Source organism: Tenrec ecaudatus, chromosome 13 (genome assembly GCF_050624435.1).
Source record: "Tenrec ecaudatus isolate mTenEca1 chromosome 13, mTenEca1.hap1, whole genome shotgun sequence".
In the NCBI taxonomy this organism is placed as follows: domain Eukaryota; kingdom Metazoa; phylum Chordata; class Mammalia; order Afrosoricida; family Tenrecidae; genus Tenrec; species Tenrec ecaudatus.
Window position 1 is genome coordinate 29,138,208 of NC_134542.1, and position 19,413 is coordinate 29,157,620.

The window sequence follows — 19,413 nt, forward strand, 5'->3', positions numbered from 1 at the left end:
CCCTGATTAGGGGACACACATAGATCGAGGGCATTTATCTGCTATTTGAGGAAAAACATGGAGCAAAAGAATTCATAGACCCGAAGGGAAACGTTTTCTAAATATGATGTTTACTTTCTGAAAGTGTGGCCGTTGTGGCTTTAGCAAAACACCATTTACACCCCAAACTGAAACACGATGCTGTTTAACTTTCCTTTCTTTGAAGCATATCAATGATATCATCTCATTACTAAGAATGAAATCAAACCATGCTGAAAATGCAAAGGTTTTTCTTAACAGTCATTTCCCTCGTTGGCTCTCTTCACAACCCTTTCCAAACCGCTCCCCAGAGGGAGCCTGTCAAAGTGTCTGCACACATCCTCCTGGACACAGGCATTCATAAACCCACAATTATTCTATCTCATTGCTTATCATGCTCTTTATGAAACCCTGCTGGTTTCTTTTACAATAGCTCTTCCTCCCCAAGGCCAGTAGCCCTGTCACCATCCATCTTGATTTCTTTATATTTCAGGAAGCAGATCTTCCAGCAGTGTGTCAGGAAAAATATATGAGAAACAGGAGTGCTGTTTATGTGGAAGAACTCATGATGGGCACTGTCTCGGCCATGCCAACTCTCCCCATGCCCCGTGTCACAGGTGGCCCTCTCCATTATCCTGGCATCTAAAAAGATAGATCCCAAATCCCTGAAGCCCTTATGGCCAAAGATGCCTTGATGGTCTCTCAAACCCGTCAAGGGGAGAATCAGGTTATGGAGCATAATCATATATGATTCTTAGCCACCTCCCTCTTCAAAATCTCTTTTTACACAGCAGCTGCTCACCTCATTTTCTCGCCCTCAGCTACAGAAATTAATGAATAACCCCCTAAATAAAGTTCCTTTTTCTAGTGTTATGTGCCTATTGGCCCATTTTTTTTGGGGGGGTGGGGGGTTCTACTACTCTTCCAGGAGCCCTGGTGGCACAATGATACCACGTTGGGCTGATAACCACAAGGCCAGCAGTTCGAAAGCACCAGCCACTCTTCTCATCAAGGGTTACAGCCTCTGTAACCCACAGGGCCAGGTCTAGCCTGTCCTAAAGGGTTGTTATGAGTCTGAGTGGATTCAGTGGCAGTGAGTTTTATTTGTGATCACTCTTCCACCTTCCCTTCCATCAGCCCCACACGCAGACATTATAGCAAGGGGCTCAAGACAAGAATTCTGATGCCAGATTGCTTGAGTTCGAAACCAGGATCTTCCACTTAGAAACTGTGTGACTTCAAGCAATCTGCTCAACCTCCCTGGGCCTCAGTGACTTCACTTCTAAAATGATGGTGATGTTAACTCCTTATTGTTGCTGTGAGGGTACCTAACAAGGACAGCAAACACTGCTCGGCCCCACAGTCCGTACTCCAAACAAACGTGAAGGTAAAAGCCCGAAGCAGCAGGTCCAGGAGCCTGGCCAGGAAAGCAGAGTTCATCTTTCACCCCAAAGGTGCAACGTGGAGAGGGTTGAAACCTTTATTCCTCGTGTTTTTTTCCTTATCGGTTTGTGTTGCAAGCGCAGCTCCTTCCCCCACCACACTCTGCACTTTCTCGACAGCCATGCAGGGCTCCTCCTAAGTGTCTGGCTTTTATTCCAGCCCCATTTCTTCATGATCTGGGCCATTCGGCTAAGTCCTGTGAACCCCACCTCCCTTCTCTTTCTCATACTCACTGTCACACCCTTTTCTAACAGGGGCTTTTGTGAGTCACATTCCCCAGACACGCCAAACTGCAGCAAGTCCCTGTCATCCTTCCACCTTACCCTCAGACCGGATTTGGTGAGTTGAGGAACATCAGGCAAGACTTGCTTAACCCTCTCCTTTCGAGATTTCCTGGGGCCAATTCTCCTTGTTTGCAGAATGGTCTTTCCCACCTGGCCCAGTTCACCGAGGCCCAAGGAGTGTCTTGCCACTGTTCATGGGTCAGGACCATGTTCAAGGCAGAGACAAGGTCATGGGAAAGTCCGGAGTCAAAAGGCGAAGGGAACTGGCAAACACCAGGAGGAGAATAAGTGGCTGGCCTTTCTAGAGTGAAGATGAACATGAACATGGAACGATGGCACTGCAAAGCTCGTGGGCGGCTACCATATCTTGCTGCACAGGGGATGGATGGCTCAATTACAGGGGTTCCAGTCACAGAGTTGGCAGTCCAGTGAGCCCCTCAAGCTGGGCAATGCAGTGTTGGTGTATCCGAGACTGAGTCTAGACCTGAGAACAGCTCTGAAACCTTATCCGTGATTTGATCTTTAATCAGTCAGAAGAAATCCTTGTTGCAGACACCTTCCGTACGCACGCAAGCCTTCTTATAAAAACAACCACGTAATTTATGTATCACAGGTAGAAAAACAGTTCATTTGGGGGCCATAGATTTGCTGAAAGAATCCAGACCCTTTTGCCAGGGTACTGCTCCTTACTTGCTCAAGAGAGGGCTTTAAATGCTTTCTGGGTCTGGTCTCTTCACTTTTTTCAGTCAAGAAAGAACCCAATTACCTTACTATCTATGGACATGCGCATATGTGTAGGTATAAACCAAGGAATGAAGAGAGCTGCATCTGTCTCACCCAAGTATGCTGCTTGGCTGGTGGACTCTGCCAAGCCTTCCCTGCGCAAGTCTTTCCCTGCATCTCCAGGGGTCGAGCAGTGGGCAGGGGAACTCTCCAACATGAAGTTTTTGCTCCGGGATGTGCTGATGATCCTTGGCGGCAGTAGCACATTAATAACCGTCTGCAGCAGTAGCTGCACCTCAGGCTGTTCCAGCCATGGGCTATCTGAGGTGCAGAGTTTGGGAGAGGGAAGCAAACAGAAAAGCAAGTCACAAGGTAGGCTTTCCACCTCTCTCTCTCTCTCTCTCTCTCTCTCTCTCTCTCACACACACACACACACACACACACACACACACAAACACACACACCCTCTACACCCCCCCCCTTTCCAATTCCAAGCTGGAACACCCAGGAGGTCTCCCACCATATAGAGTTTCTCCTAAGGACAGGACCACTGTTCCTGGGACCTGGGTGCTTTCTCCGGAGGCCATTCAAAGGCTGAACCAAATCGCTTGCTTACCATTCCAATCGCCTCTCTTTTCTTTGCTCAAATACTGTCCTTACATTTGAGATAAACTTTTCCTAAAAGAAAAATACCCCTAAGAAGGAAGAGTGATGAGCAAGTATTTGAATTTCATGACCAATCCGATGTAGGATTGGTGCTACATCTGGCGATAGGTTACAAGGTCCAGTCACCTGCCAATTTCCATCTAATCGCATTTAACCTAACGTCATTTTCTTAATTTGAACAACATTCTCCCAATTTCTGTTGCACTGAGATGATTTTAATGTATCTTCTAAGACGCGAAGCCGATGCGCCCTTGTTGCTGGGTAGCTAAACGGAAAAGAAACAAACACGACTTCCTCAAGTAACCTTTCACAGATCATTTAAATCAGCGTCGGGGAGGGCCTTCCGAGAGGAGGAGGAAACAGAAGTAAACACCCTGAGATGTAAAGAAGACACAACAGTCACGATAGCTTTCCTTTACTTAAATTAATCAGACCTTTGCTTCCTGCTCCTACTGTGAGCACAAATGGGATGAGTAGATTTAAAAGCATCCCCTCCCTTCGCTCTTGATTGGTGAACGGGGAGATCACATGGCTTAAAGGGAAATCTTCTTTTAAAGCCTGTGCAGCAATAATAAAGAAAAAATATATATTAATGGACCCCCCCAGGCCCTTTCCGTCTGTGTGTCTCTTCATACAGTGTGACGGGAACGCCTCCTCCCTGCCGGTGGCTCCTGTCAACTCTGAGCTCCATTGTTGTCCGTGCAGAATGCAACATCGCACAAAGCAGATGCTTTACCATTGGCTGAACGTGACTGAGAGCTAGAGCACCGAAAACGACAGCAACGTTTTGAATATTACATGAAAAAAATCATAATATTTATGGTATGACTACACACACAGTTACCATTAATCCCGCCCCGCCCCCGATGCTCCCACCAATAAAGATTTTAGGGAGAAAGAAAAGGAAGTAAATGAAAACTTGCCATGTAGGATTTTGTTTTTGAAATTCCTCTGCCCCTGCATATGGCCTTCTCCAAGCCAGAAAGCAGTAAGCAATATTGAAAGAAATAAGTGATCTTTGCTTCAGGTTATTAAAATATATCACTTTAGGGATATCTCTTTCCTGCATAGGAGCTCAAGCTTTTACTGAATCTACCCATTCTTGGGAGGACAGATCATCGTGCTTGTTATCATATAATGGATGTGGATGAGGTAGGCAGTTACATCAGTTGTGTAATTCCCAGTGGTTCAGAGACCCCCTCCCCCCCGTGGATTTACTGCTTTCTAAAATTAGACAACACACAGACATATGCAGGGGACTTGGCATTCTGAACAGTTTTTTTTTGCCTCGGGCATGATAATTTAATTTTAAGAAATAAATAAATAGGAGAGTAAAAAACACAAAGACCCAGGACATGCAACCTGCAACCATTACAGAATGGTAAGATAATCAATGTCTAGTAGTAATAATGGGAAAGTCTCTCTGAAAATCACTGACAACCAGACTTCGAATAGGGCGGCCTCTCCTCATTGGCCACTGGGATCGAAGGGCAGGTGCCCCGAGTTTGAATGAGATGGGGGCAGAATTAGATGACTCTGCTATTTTTGAGATCTCAAGAAGAATTACAGAAGCACGACTTAGGGCCAAGCTCAGGATGGAAGCTCCAGACCTATAGACGTTTGGAGCTGTTTACACTTAAGTTTCACAGATTTTGCCCAGCCTTTGCAGAAAGCAAAAAGAGACCACCACAATCTGGCGCCTCCACCAACAACTTAATGAGCGTGACAAACAGGTAAGGCAGTCACACCTGTATCTGCAATGCTACAAGCCGGACAACAGCTGTGCTGAAGGGCAGAGGTGGTGAGAGATAAGGGCTGAGATGAAGAAGGGGTAATCCGTCAGCAACACTGGAAGGTCCTACCACTCCCATCACCTGAAATACAAACAGAGCACATGACCAGCCTTGACAAGGGCAACTCATGCAAATGGAGTCAGGGAGGCTCACTTAACCATCATCGTTATAAGACGAAGCAAAAAAAAATCGAAGGTTGGGCATGTCACTTTCCATTTTCTCTTTCTTGTTGCCTTCTTCCCAAGGCGTGTAATGTCTGGAGTCAGATCAAGCATGACACTGAATTCAGCCAAGGTTTTGTAGAACGTTGTTTGTAACTAACTATGTAAAGAATGAGAGATGATCCAGAGAACTATTCTAATCAGGAGCTTGGACATACTTACTTGCAGATACAAAGAAATGCAGCCAACATTTTTTTGTGGGGGGCGGGGGGGGGTGGGGCGGGGCGGGGTGGTGGTGGAGCAGGAACAACAATGGCGGTGGCATGGCTCTATTTGCACTAGGCATTCCAACTACAGGTGTCTTGCTCAACTATTTAAGCAGCAGACCCAACGTGATGAAATGCTCTAACAGGGTTTCCATACATTGTACAAAACCTTGTCAGGATCAGACTCTAGATATTACTTAAATGATAAAAAGTTGTTTTGTTTGCTTCCCCTTCACTCAAATGCTAGACTGGCCAACGCATAGCATCCCTTTGCATTTTCACTCCCACATCCTCCCACCAGACTACTTGGACTTCTACCCAAATGTGCCTTCTCCGCCACCCCACTCTCCAACTGGCAGCCCTCAACTCTCAGCGCAGCTTTGAGGAGGTGACTTGTCAAAGTAGTGCATGGGAAGCAGTACACCAAAGTCCCATCCCTGTATCTCCCCACGCACCACCTTGAAAGGTACCTCACTATTTTCAGTGTCACCTGAGCCGTCTGCTTTCATGGGTAGGTAGGGGCACAAAGTAGTTGACCTGTAAATCTTCAATCCAGAGAAGTCAATAGCAGAGTTAAGTTTTGCAAAGTTTTACAAGATTGCCACTTGGCTACTCACCAGATTGACACAGACATTGATCAGTGACCTAAGGTGAGGCAGGAAGGATATGATTGGCTGCCTCTGAAGTGTCAAACAAACCCCTTCAATCAAATTGCTGGCAGGCTCCCACTCAACCTGTCGCCTGGAATACAATATAGGAGCCATTAGCGGCTTGGCCCCCTTCTGCAGACAGTGTGAAACAAGTGAGACAATGATGGCGACACCATTCAGACAGGATGGGAGTCTGAGATAACAAAGTACTTCACACACGGGATGGAGTTACCCATGTTGTTCCAAAAGCACAGAGCATGCTGGGAGGGGAGGAAGGTACTGAAAACGTAGCAGAGGCACTCCTGCCCCACTCGACTAATGAGACAAAATCTATTGAAGAAAAAACAGAGATGATGAATGGGCTGCATTTTAAGGTCCCGAGAGAGTGTCCTAGGACTCAGTTTGAACTAATCTGACCCTGGGCTACATTTTAAAAATCTGGTTAATAGACTACCCTTGATCCCATCAGCTTTTCTACTGGACTAATTCTAATTAGATTTATGGCTTAACTCCGGCCAAAAATAGTCAGAAGAAGGTATTCAAAACAGTCTTTTTTTAAATCAGGCATTCTTTCTTGCCTCCTTGCAAATGTACTCTTTGGCTACTTTCTATGGCGGGACAGATGCTGAGATATGTAACTGAAGTGGGTAATGTGGGATTTTCCTTAGAAAGAGCAACCCAATCTGTTGTGATCTCAGCACTGCAGGTTTCATCCCTGAAACAAACAGGATGACCACGGGTGAGAGCAATGCTGTTGCCATATATTTCCCTGGAAACAGTTTGTAAGCTTATATTTCCTACCAAAAGGAAAAGCCTACAGTGACAGGAGTGGAAGTGAGCCCCTAAAAGAGGAAATGTTGACAGCCTTGAAGCCTGAGGCACTCCAGCAATCTGCAGGCCGTGCTCAGTGAACATTTCTCTTGGCAAATTGGAACCACCGAGAGACATGGCATCCAGGCCAATCCCCAATTTACAGCATACACCCCCAAAATGTGGTCTACAACTGGTCAAGTTATGCACTTAATCAAAACATCTATTGAGGAAGTATGATATTCTTTATTAATTATATGACCAATGGGTCAGTCTATGGGATTGCTCATCACCTGTAGTCACCAAATCCAGGGAAATAACTGATTTTGATAATCCTTGTGGACCACTTCTTTCTTATACATCTTTGTTTAAGCACTTGCAAAGACACAAATATCACACTGGAATTATTAAAAGAGAATAGAAATATTTTAAGGTATTTCTGTGCCTCTGAAATACATACCCATGGAATAATGTACAGGTATCAAAAACAATAGTGTACAAGAATCTAAAAACAAATCCTCACTTATCAGAATGAAATCTTTGTTTTTTGCTTTTCAATAACTTTAATGACACCTGATAGCTCGACTAATGAAGAAGAGTACGGGCTAAAACCTGAAAGAGTTCTGACCACGTGGCTGCCAAGTGCTACAAATTCTTGAGAAAGAATTAGAGAACACGGATTTTGTTTTAGTTTTAAAGAACAGAAAATGTTCTCACTAACTCCAACTTTAAATTTCTGTGTTCGTGAGATGATCTGTTCAGTAGAACTGTTTTTCTAAATTGGGGTCAGGTCTCCCGGTTGCTAGTTCAGAAATATCTGTCTGTAGAAGGCTACTGACCGACATTTCTCAGAGCATGGAACAGAGATCAAGTGGATGCAAGCCAAGCCAAACCAAGAGCTAACGAGTCAATTCTGACTCCAAGCCACCCTACAAAACAAAACAGAGCTCCCTAAGGTTCCCGAATGCAGACATCTCTACAGGAGGACCCAGCCTCATTTCATTCTGCTGGAGTGGCAGGTGGGTTCACACTGCTGATCTTGTGGTTAGGAGCCCGATCTTCAGCCCACTGTGCCACTAGGGATGCAGGTCTCAGTTATTGTCGGCATGAATTAAAATAAAGATGGAAATATATTTTTTGTTATCTGTCAGGATTTTTTCCCCCACCTCTGCTTGGTTGATCATCAGAAAGCTTGACATTTCTCTATATATTGGTGCCCAAAATACTATGCAAGATACAATATATTTTGAACACCAAATGAATTTCTCTCTCTCCTGAATTGCTTTATATGTAAGACATAGCCTGCTTTTCTTCAAAAAAAAAAAAGGACTTATATTTCTTCTGAACACGATAGCGAATACATGAATAGTTTTTTTCAAGATGAACACATACATTTTTAAAGAAAATGCAATTTCCTCACTATGTAGAACCTGGCCCTTCTGTGCCCGTACAACTTATTAGCTCTGCACATGAACCAATGGAAAACTCTCAAATTATTCATTCAACTCTAAATTGAGCCAACATTTCAACAAACACCCACCCCGAACTCTGAGGCTTGCAATGCCAAGAGCGGACCAGGAGGTATCCTCACCTCAACGTCGGCATCTTATGGATTTTGTTGAACATTCTATCCAATCGCTTTAAAATGAGGATGAGTGCCGGCCGCACTGCCTCCGCCGTCCAGTCAGTAATGGGCAGCATTTCCATGATGTAGCGACGGAGCCCGCGGCTCTCCATTGTCTGAGTGTCGTAAGGCGCCAGCTTCAGAAGGGAGTGCGCAATTTCTGCCAGCCTAAAATGATTGTTGTTGGTTTTAGAATGGCAGCGTGAGTTCTCCCATGGAGCATCATGCGGATCCCTCTTCCAAGACATCCGCACCCTCCACACTCTAGCCTTCAGCTCTGCTCAGAACGCCAAGAATGCACACGCCTATGAACGGGGAAGCGTTGGTTGTTCCAACGTTAAATATGAGAGAGCATTCGAGAAGACTAACACGCAGACAGATTAATGACAGGCCAAACATGTTTAGAGAATGCCAATTCTGGGAATATAGACCCATTGCCCCAGAGTCAGTTCTGGCTCATAGGGTTTCCGAGGCTATAAATCGGTAGGGGAGCAGACGGGCACAACATTTTTCTTGTGGAGTGGCTGGTGGGTTTAAACTGCCAACCTTGGTCGCAAGCTTACTCAACAAACCTTTCACAAAGCTTGTCCAAAGCTTATTCAGTGGCACAGTCACAGCTCTGTGGGCCACAGACATCAGATCTGCTGCTGGGTCCTGAGCCATCCTGCCAATTGTGCTTATGTTTAAGCCATAGCTTCATAGGTCCCTCAATGTCCCCAAACTTACTGCTCTGGAGTCAAAACTCAAACCGGTTCAACCCCACAACAAGGAAACGGGGAAGTAGGTTGAAAGTGCCAACCTTTGGGTTAGTAGCCCAATGCTGAACACAAGGTGCCACCAGGGCTGCAGAGTCAAGGTCAAATGTAGGTTCCAGAACATGACAGTGGTTGTTACTGTGGCTTAGGAAGTCTTCAAACTCTCTCTCCAAGTCTCTCCTTCAAAGTCGCCTTCTCTCCATTTCTCTCGCACACGGCTCCGTTTTGCTCAGCTGCCATTCTGTGTGGCTTGGTTTCAGTGGTCTCTGCCTCTCAGATGCCTAAACTCAATCCCACACAGGGCTGTCCGAGAGCAAGCTACGCTTCCTCCACAGCCGGTCGGGGCCCCAGTCCTCACACCCAGGTCCAGGTTCTACAGTCTGTGGGTGAAGGGGACTGGCAGCAAGATGGATCGGGCAATAAGCTTTCTGGTTAACAAAAGAGTTAGCTACTTAAATGGGACACAAATCACCAATCTTCCAATAATAATTATGTAAAATCCAGAAGCCAGTGTCATCATATCTGGGATGAATCAGAATCTTTTTAAAGTTATAAAATGACTCACTATCAAACACCACAGAACCTATACAGAACATGCAGAAGATGATGTTAAGGATCAATTGGTTCCACTTATGGAGTTATCATGCATCTATAGTCTGTGATTTGAATTTGATTCCCACTGTTCCCCCCGCCAAGCCCTATATTTTTCTTTCTTTTTTAAAGTCATTTTACTGGCGACTCTTACAGCTCTTCTCACAATCCATCCAGTCATCCGCTGTGTCAAGCAGCCCTAGAGATTATCAGAGTGCCTTAACTGTTCATATTATTTGCTGAGGTCTTTAAAAGTCGGTGGAAACAAATTTCTTTAAAATAGGGAACATTAAGGCACTATCACCCGTTAATTGAATCGATGGCTTGGCTCAGTATATGTTTAAGTCATGCATCTAAGGGATCCTATGGAGCTGTAACTAGCTAATTTTCCAAAACGAAAACAGAACACAAACTCACTGCCATCGAGTCAGTGCAGTGACCCCCACTGTGTGTTTCAGAGACTGTCACTGTAGACGGGAGTAGAAAGCCTGGGAGTAGAAAGCCCGGTCTTTCTCCCAAAGAGCTGCTGGTGGTTTCAAACGGCTGACCATGCAGCTCAGAGTCCAGCATCTAACCACAGTGCTACCAGGGCTCAGTAGCTAGCTTTAAGGATCCATAAAGGAGCTCTGGTGTGCTGTGTTAGGCGCTGGAATGCTAACTGCAAGGTCAGCTGTTCAAACCCACCAGTCGCTTTGTGGGAGAAAGATGAGGCTGTTTGCTTTGGTAAAAATTTTCAGTCTCAGAAACCCTCTACACTGCACATAAAGACACAAAGGAACGAAGTATGCTGACATTACAACATCTAACAAATTAAAGATAATTCCATGTTTAATAGTAAAATATCCTAAGAGCTTTAAAAACTCCTACATAATTAAAGCTATCTTGTTGCTGTTGAGAATATCAGCCAAAACAATGCATCATTTAAAGATTCTACATGTACAATTCAGTACATCGATCATATGCTTCAAATTATGCTTACTTCTCTGAGTGGACCCCCCACAGGCACTCACTGCCCCCAGTTTTCTAATCTTTGAGGTTGCTGGTGTCAATTTGTTCTCCTATAGGTAGACCGTTAAAATGGATAATATTCAAGACAAACTTTTAAATATTTAAACACAATTATTGTTTGATTTTAAAGAGACTTCAGGGATAGTTTTGTGCTAAGGTTTAAAGATTAAGTAAGGGTAAGACTTCCAGGGGGTCATCTACCCCTGACAGCTCCAGAAAGGTTGGACTCCAGGCGAATTTTAAATTCTGTTCTGCACTTCTCTCTTGATCAGGATTCCTCTGTAGAACTTTTGATCAAAATGTTCGGAAAAGGCAGCTGGGTGCCATTCTGTTCCGTTTCACAGCAATGGAGGTAATTGGCCACATAGTCTGTGTTCCTTTCATCCCTGACTCTCCTCCTTCCTCTTTGTTCTAGAGAAGAGAGACCACGTATTTCACCTCTAGATGGCTGTTTGTAAACTCCTTCTTCTTTTACATTTTATTGTGCTTTCAGTCAAAGTTTACATAGCAAATTCATTTCCAATCAATAATTCATATATAAATCGGTCCATGATGTGTTAGTCTGGGTAGATTAGAGAAACAAATCCATGGACACACATATGTGTATAAGAAAAAGATTGATATACAAGAGCAATTGAACATTGAGAAAATATCCCAGCCCAGTTCAGATCAAATCCATAAATCAGATATTAGCCCATATGTCCTATATCAGTTTATAAAGTCCTCTTCAGATTCATGAAACACATGCAATGATGCTGAATGTGGAAGATCACAGGCCAGTGGGTAGAAAGTCTTTGGATCCAGTGGCGTTGGAAACATCTCAGTGCTGGCAGGGCTCTCTACGTGACTTCTCCGGCTTCAGAGGTCTGGTTGCATCAGGGTAGGTCCATGAAGCTTCTCTTACTTAGGGCACTAGTGTAGTTCCATGGGTCTTGTCAGCTGCAATGTCTCCCAGGGAGTGGCAGAGAGAGAAGTGTCTCCTTCCTCCAAGGAGGAAGTGCTGGATTTCCCAGAATTCTCAGGAGAAGGCCATCTCACACAGAGGCCTCATCGGTTATGAACTGATTGTCAAGCTACACTCCACCCCTACACTCTTAATCCTCAAACTGACAAATGATTATCTATCTACCACACATGATGTTAGTTGCAGTCTCTGCAACATGTCAGTACTCTAACTCGTCCCTGGGTTCCCCGTTTCTGTTCATTTGGTGTCCCTGTCTCTCCTTCACTTCTCATCTTTGATTTGGGCTACTGTTGCCCTTTTTAATCTTTTATAGTTGAATATACTGAAGCGCACATTCTTCACAGGTGCTATCGACTCTCTAATTCACTCTCATCCAGTTGATTCTGATTCACAGCAACCCTGTCCAGTCCTATCTAATACTGTGGATCATAACAAACTATGAACAGCTTGAGAGCGATGGGGGATTTCACAACACTTAATGAGGCTCATGTGGAACCTGTACACGGACCGACACAGCTGTGTGAACAGAACAAGGGCATCCTACCTGGCTTGAAATAGGAAAGGTGTGCTTCTGGGCTGTCTCCTCTCACCCTCTTTATTCAATTTGCATGCTGAGCAAATCATCAGAGAAGCTGAATTATATGAAGAATCAGCATCAAGAACAGAGGCAGGCTTACCAATAACCTGTGATATGCAAATAACACAACCTTGCTCACTGAAAGTGAGAAGGAATTGAAGGACTTGATGAAGATCACGGATTGCAGTCTTCTATATGAATTAAAAGTCAATGTAAAGAAAACCAAACTCTTTGCAACTGGGCCAATAGGTAATGTGTTAGTCTGGATTGACCAGAGAAACAAATTCATAGACACTCATATGGGTGTAAGAGAGACTATGATATCAAACAGTAATTGTACATTAAGGAAAACATCCCAGCCTAGTCCAGATCAAGTCCATAAATCCGATATTAGCCCATATGTCCAATACCAATCTAGAAATTCCTCTTCAGACTCATGCAGCACTTGCAATGACCTTGATTGCAGGAAGATCACAGGCCAGTGGGTGGAAAATCTTGTGGATCCAGTGGCAGGGGAAGCATCTCAGCATTGGCAGGGGTCTCCACGTGACTCCTTCAGCTCCAGGGCTCTAGCGTAGCTCCATGTGTCATATCAATAGGAATGTCTCACAGGGAGTATATCTGGGTCCTGCCTCCAGGAGCTATTTTTCTCCTTAGCACCTCTAAATGAGGTGTGACCTGATTGACAAGCTAAACTCCACCCCTTCACTCCTAAAAGTCTCAAGTTGACAACAGATTATCTACCATATATACTCGAGTATAAGCTGACCCGAATATTAATCAAGGCACTTAATTTTACCACAAAACCTGCATTAAACACAATTGATGTATGTACAGATTGTTATAAGAGTTGTATGAGCCCCTAATAAAACGATTAAACAAAAAACAAAACAAAAAAAAACCTCATTAAAAAGTACTGAAGGGCCAGCCCCACCATGGGACACAGCATTCCGCGCTGACCCATAACACCATTGTGGCCAACACTAGAGACACACAGCGGGAATTGTGCCTGCCCTGAAGCCAGCCACTGGGGCATGGAGCAGAGCAGTGGGAGCAGGGGGGGGGAGGGAGAGGGGGGAACAGAGCAATGAAGTCCCCAGGGAATTCCAGGGACAGATGTGGGGCCAGCAGTCCATCAGATTTGACTGGAAAGCACTCGTAAAGGACAACAAATAGACCTTGAATTATTTATAGAGTTTTTGGTTGTTTTGACAGTTCCGGGGGGACATGGAAGGGGGAGGTTGGGGAAAGGAAGTGGTGTTAACAAACCCAGGGACAAGGGGACAACAAGTGATCCAAAATCAGTGGTAAGGAGGGTGTAGGAGGTCTGGCAGGGCTGGATCAAGGACAATGTAACCTAGAGGAATTCTTGAAACCCAAAATAAAGGCTGAACATGATAATGGGATAAGAGGAAAGTACAAAGAAATAGAGGAAAGAACTAGGAGGCAAAGGGCATTTATAGAGATCTAAATACAGGCATTTACAGATGTAAATATATTTACATATGATGAGGGGGAAATAGATCTATGTATATATATTTATAGGTTTAGTATTAAGGAAGTAGATGGATATTGGGCTTCTACTCAAGTAATCCCTTACCACAAGACCACTTTGTTCTAATAATCCAGCCCTCTGCGATGCTCACCTTCCTGACACAATCGCTGAAGACAAAGCGGGTGCATAAGCAAATGTGATGAAGAAAGCTGATGGTGCCTGGCTATCAAAATATATAGCATCTGGGGTCTTAAAGGCCTGAAGATAAACAAGCGAACATCTAGTTGAGAAGCAACAAAGCCCACATGGCAGAAGCACACCAGCCTGTGCAATCATGAGGTATCGAAGGGATCAGGTATCAGGCATCATCAGAACAAAAAATCATATCATTGTGAATGAGGGGGAGTGTGGAGTGGGGACCCAGCATCTATCTGTGGGAAATTGTACATGGCACTTGCAGAAGGGTCATGGGGAGGAAATGAGCCAGTTAGGGTGCAGTGTAGCAACGATGAAACATGCAATTTTCCTCTAGTTCTTGAATGCTTCCTCCTCCCCACTATCACAATCCCAATTCTACTTTACAAATCCAGCTGGACTGGAGGATGTACACTGGTACAGATGGGAAGTGGAAACACAGAATCCAGGACAGATGAACCCCTTAGGACCAGTGGTGAGAGTGGTGATATTGGGAGGGGGAAGGGAAGGTGAGGGAGAAAGTGGGAACAGATTACAAAGTCTACATATAACCTCCTCCCTGGGGGAAAGACAGTGGAGAAGTGGGTGAAGGGTGATGTCAGACCATGTAAGATATGGCAAAATAATCTATAAATTATCGAGGGTTCATGGGGGAGGTGGGAGCAAGGAGAGAGGGGGAAAAATGAGGAGCTGATACCAAGGGCTCAAGTAGAAAGCAAATGTTTTTGAGGATAACGAGGGAAACAAATGTACAAAAGTGCGTGACACGATGGACGGATGGATTGTGATAAGGGTTGTATGAACTCCCAATAAAATAATTAAAAAAAATAAAAATGTGCTGAAAAAACTTGGCTTAGACATGAGTATATATGGTAGCTACCACAGGTAACCTCATGGTGAATTGAGGAAAGATTGATCACTAGAGAAAAGATTGAGGCTGTTCAGAATTTCATCTTGCTTACATCCACAATCAATGCTAATGGGAGCGGCAGCCAAGAGTTCAAGAGATGCACCGCATTGGGTGACAGGCTGCACAAGGCTTCTTTAAAGTGCTGAAAAGCAAGGCTGTGACTTGAGGTAAAGTACAGACACGGCTATGGTATTTTAGATTGCTTCATAGGCATGCGGAAGCTGGACATCAAATAACAGAGACTGAAGAAGAGCCAATGCATTTGCATATGCAATGGTTGAAGAATACCGAAAGTACCGTGGACTGCCCAAAGAACGAACAGATCTGTCCTGGGAGAAGTACACTAGAATGCTCCTTCAAAGAGAGGATGGCGGGACTTCCTCTGTTTTCAGGAGAGACCAGTCCCTGGACAAAGACCTCAAGCTTGGTAAGTAGAGGGGTGGCGAAAAAGAGGAAGACCTTTGACAAGATGGCTTGACACAGTGCCCGCGATGATGGGCTCAAAGGTAACAATTGTGAGGATGGCACTGAACCTGGCATGGTTTTGTTCTGTTGTGTATCGGGTCAATATGAATCAGAATGATCTGATGTCACCTACCTAAAGTTACTTGTTTATATTATAGTCCTGTATTCGCTGTAGTGAAAGATAACCTACAAGAGTGTGTCATGTCTATTGGCTCAGAGGTTCCTCTAGTCTCAGACCAGTCAAGCTCATCTTCTCCTTTTTTGGGAATGTTTTATCTCCATTTTTAATCTATTTCAACTGGAATCTTATATTGTAGTCTTGATCCATAATGTAAAGTTGGTAGTGGTAGCCAGGCACCATCTTGTTCTTTCTACCCTAGATTAGAGGAGGTTGTGGCTCATGTGGGCCAGGTGTCATTTGGAATAATTGCTTCCTTGAGTCTTTGCTCCAGATGGGAAGCAACCAATAGCTGTCTCTTCAATGGCTGCTCACAAGCTTTAAGAACCAGATGCTACTCACAGACTGAGGTATGGAACATTCTATTTATCACTGGTGTTTTGCCAATTGATCTAGATGTCCCCTGAGACTGTGGTCTTTCATCTTCAAGTTCAGGGGTCCGGTCAGTGTCTAAGGAGCTTCTCCAACTCTGCCCCTATGTGTTCAGGTATAAGAGTATCCACGAGCACATGTATGTAGAGCATTTATAAATATGTATGTTGAAATGTCCACCACACTTATAGATGCAAGAGGGTACACCAAACTATGACTTACTTCATATTCTTTGCATACAGTTCTTACAGCTATCGCAGAATGGCATAAGCTATAACATGACCATAGTTCTCATGTGTCTCTCACTTGGTCATATTGTGCTGGTTTTTCCCGTATTGTGGACTGCCTTTCCTACCACCAGAATTAACTCTTGCTTACTATCTAGATAATGATTCTCCCTCCTTAGTCCTCCCCTCCCTGTTAAACAAACTCACTAACTAAAAAGAGATACCTATTAACTTGGATGAAGGGGAAGGTAATGAGCAAATAGACAAAATAATAAATGCTTTCCTTAGTGTACAAATATATTCTTGGCGTTTTATAATTGTGATCTATACAATATTTGTCTTTGTTTTGTGTTTGACTTATTTAACTCAACACAATGTCCTCCAGATTTACTTCTGTTGTGAGATGTTTTGTGGATTCATCCTTATTCTTTGTCATGGTATAGCATCCCATCGTGTTTGTTCCATAGTTGTTTTTTATCCATTCACCTGTTGGTGGATACTCCAGTTGTTCACTTGCAAGCTTTTAAGACCCCAGGCACTCAGCAATGAACCAAGAGTGGAGCAGAAGCAGTAAGCAAGCTATTAGGTCAAGTAACTGGGATGGCTCATGAGACCACGGACCCAAACTTCCAAGCTGAAGAACATAGCAGCCTCAGCAGCTACATTTTTCGCCATTGTAAATATATCTATACACGACTCATAATTTTTTTCAAAAGAAAATGGGAGCCACATCCCTTTGTCTGTTACAGGGAATAAGACATCACAAGCAATCATTCCAGAAGGCACAGGAAGCTCTGTCATTCACAAAATTAAGAGGATGGACAAGGACCTTCACCACTTCAGCCTCGGGTTAGCTTTTTTCTTTTGATCTCTGCTCTCCACCTACGTCAGCATGCTACGTCCAGAATGGAACGGGGTCTTCAAGCCTTATACGAGATGGGAGGCTAGTTTATTGGCTTGCCTGAATAATGGACTCAGGAGAGCCCTAACTTTGCTGAAGAACCTGGGCGCGTCTTCTTTGATTTCAGCTTCAGCCCAAGGTCCACGAATGTTTTCTTTAAAGAGCTGCAGGAGAATGAGGTCTGGGAGGGGCACAAGCAGAAGGGAAAAGAGGCTGCTCCCATACCACGAGTGGACAGCAGGCCCCCAAGGCGGAGAACGCAAACAGCAGCACGACCCCAACAGCTGCGAGGAGTACATGACTTCAGTTTCTTCTGCAGCATGGGCCAGTGGACAAACATCTGGATGGCAAACGCCACCAGGAGGAAGGCACGCAGGGACCAGGGACCGAGGCAGGCGGGAGGCCAGGCAAACGGAGGCAGAGATGGCCATGTTCAAGGTCAGTGGGCTGGACACCATGGAGGTGTTGGCACCATCGTTGAAGAAGATGAAGTGGCCTAACAGTATGAAGACAGACGTAGCATCGACGGTGTCACTGCTGACAGACTGTCAGGGGCTTCAGCACTGGGAAAAGCCCTACTGCCCACTGGGTCTGCCCACTCCTCTTCCGCCCTTCACCTCCATCACTGACGTCAAACAAAGCACAGCCCGTCAGTGATGAAGCCAGGTTGGTCCCAAAGAGCCAGCGAGGGACCAGCAGACCCTCTTGCATGTACCACCAGATAACCCAACTCCCCCGCTCCGCCACGGCACATACACACACTGCACACACACACACCACACACATGGCACATACACACACTTTGCACACATACACCACACACACACACACACACACACACACACACACACACTCAGCACAGCTGCTGTGTCACCAGCCTGGACTCCAGCCCCACAGCCCATGGTTGGTATTTCTGGAGCTCTTGCAGGACCCCGTGACCCACAGTTGTCAGGGAATGGCTGGCTGTCGCCCATCCACGACCTTCTGCCACCTGACCTCGTTGGTGTTCCTGACTGGTTGGTCACTCGTTATCCTGGTCCTCAAACGAAGGCAGGTTCAATCCCCCTCGCCAAAGTCCAGGCGGTTCTGCTTCTTTATGAAGGTAGGAAGTAAGGCCTCGCCGGCAAGTCCACACCGTGCAGTAGTTGGTAGTCTACCGACCTTCCCTTGTGGCAGAGGCTGCAACCCCGCGAGGCCTTTCCGCTAGGAGGCCGGGCAGTGCGCAGTTTCCTGCCTGTGGACTCCCAGGGACACTGGCTTCCTTCGAGGTGCTCTTAAGAATACAAATGAACAGAATTCCAAAGTTTTGAAATGGGTGAACCGCTGCAGTGAATAGCTTGACATTTGAGAAAAGCTGTATCGCTCTTACAAGGCCAGCCATGGAAGTTAATTTTTTAATTTAATAATTGAAGATATAAACAATAATTAAGAGATATAAAGAAAAGAGAACATAATAAAAAACATGCTTCTCAATTAAATGTACTGGGTACATATAAATTTTAAGGGAAAAAGCAAAAAAGATAAAAAGATGGTTTATATTTAAGTGCAGACTGACTAAACAAAAAACTTAAAAAATATATCATAAACCTCTAATTTTCTATGACTAATATCCATATGGTTGGAATATCATCATTATGGAAGTGATTTTGTTATGTTTACATGTTATTATACTTCACTGGTAATTTACATGATGGCTTTTTAGGCTCTGGCAGACATAATAGTTTGTGAACAAGATTGCATAAAAATAATCACTGCTAACACATAGTGCACCCAATTTCTCATAATTTTTAATAACCATATTTTCTTTCAAAATCAGGACCCAAATAAGGCCATCAAATTGAATTTGGTTGCTATGTATCTGAATCTTCTGAACTTTCATTTTTCCCTCTTCATTTCTTCTCTATACCTTGCTAATCACATTTAAAAAAATAGATTTTCCTGGTCTAAATATATAAGTGAAATCATACAATATTTATCCTTTTGTGTCTCATAGATTTAATTTAACATAATTCCCTCTGACAGCTGAATAATACTCCATGAACTTACCACATTTTGTTTATCTGCTCATCTGTCGACAGCAAATGCGCTGTTGCCATATTTTGGCTATAGTGAAAATGTTACATGTCTTTTAATTAACAAAATTTCTCCCTTTTATCCATTCTTGTAATCTATTGAAGAAAGTAACTCTTAGTACCACTTCCCACACATGATAGATTTTATTGATTGCATCTTCCTGATGTCATTTAACATACCCTATTGCTTCCATATTTAATTCCACTTGGTAATTAGATTTAGAGACTAGAACAGATTCGGGATTGATTTTATGGCAAGAATACA

At 44.2% G+C, this 19,413-nt stretch overlaps 1 protein-coding gene and 1 pseudogene across 3 annotated transcripts in view; both read right to left on the bottom strand.

Annotated features, from left to right (window-relative positions):
* UNC80 (unc-80 subunit of NALCN channel complex) overlaps positions 1 to 19,413 on the bottom strand; it is a 249,347-nt gene that overhangs the window by 23,922 nt on the left and 206,012 nt on the right. For all 3 annotated transcript variants that reach the window (XM_075529392.1, XM_075529390.1, XM_075529391.1), the window contains 5 exons: positions 8,406 to 8,606; positions 5,972 to 6,095; positions 4,883 to 5,008; positions 3,569 to 3,692; positions 2,583 to 2,789 (listed from right to left, as the gene is read on the bottom strand). In XM_075529392.1, coding sequence (XP_075385507.1) covers positions 2,583 to 2,789; positions 3,569 to 3,692; positions 4,883 to 5,008; positions 5,972 to 6,095; positions 8,406 to 8,606 — 782 coding nt within the window. The remainder of the gene's footprint in view (positions 1 to 2,582; positions 2,790 to 3,568; positions 3,693 to 4,882; positions 5,009 to 5,971; positions 6,096 to 8,405; positions 8,607 to 19,413) is intronic.
* Positions 17,103 to 19,172, bottom strand: LOC142424710 (phosphatidylinositol N-acetylglucosaminyltransferase subunit C-like; annotated as a pseudogene).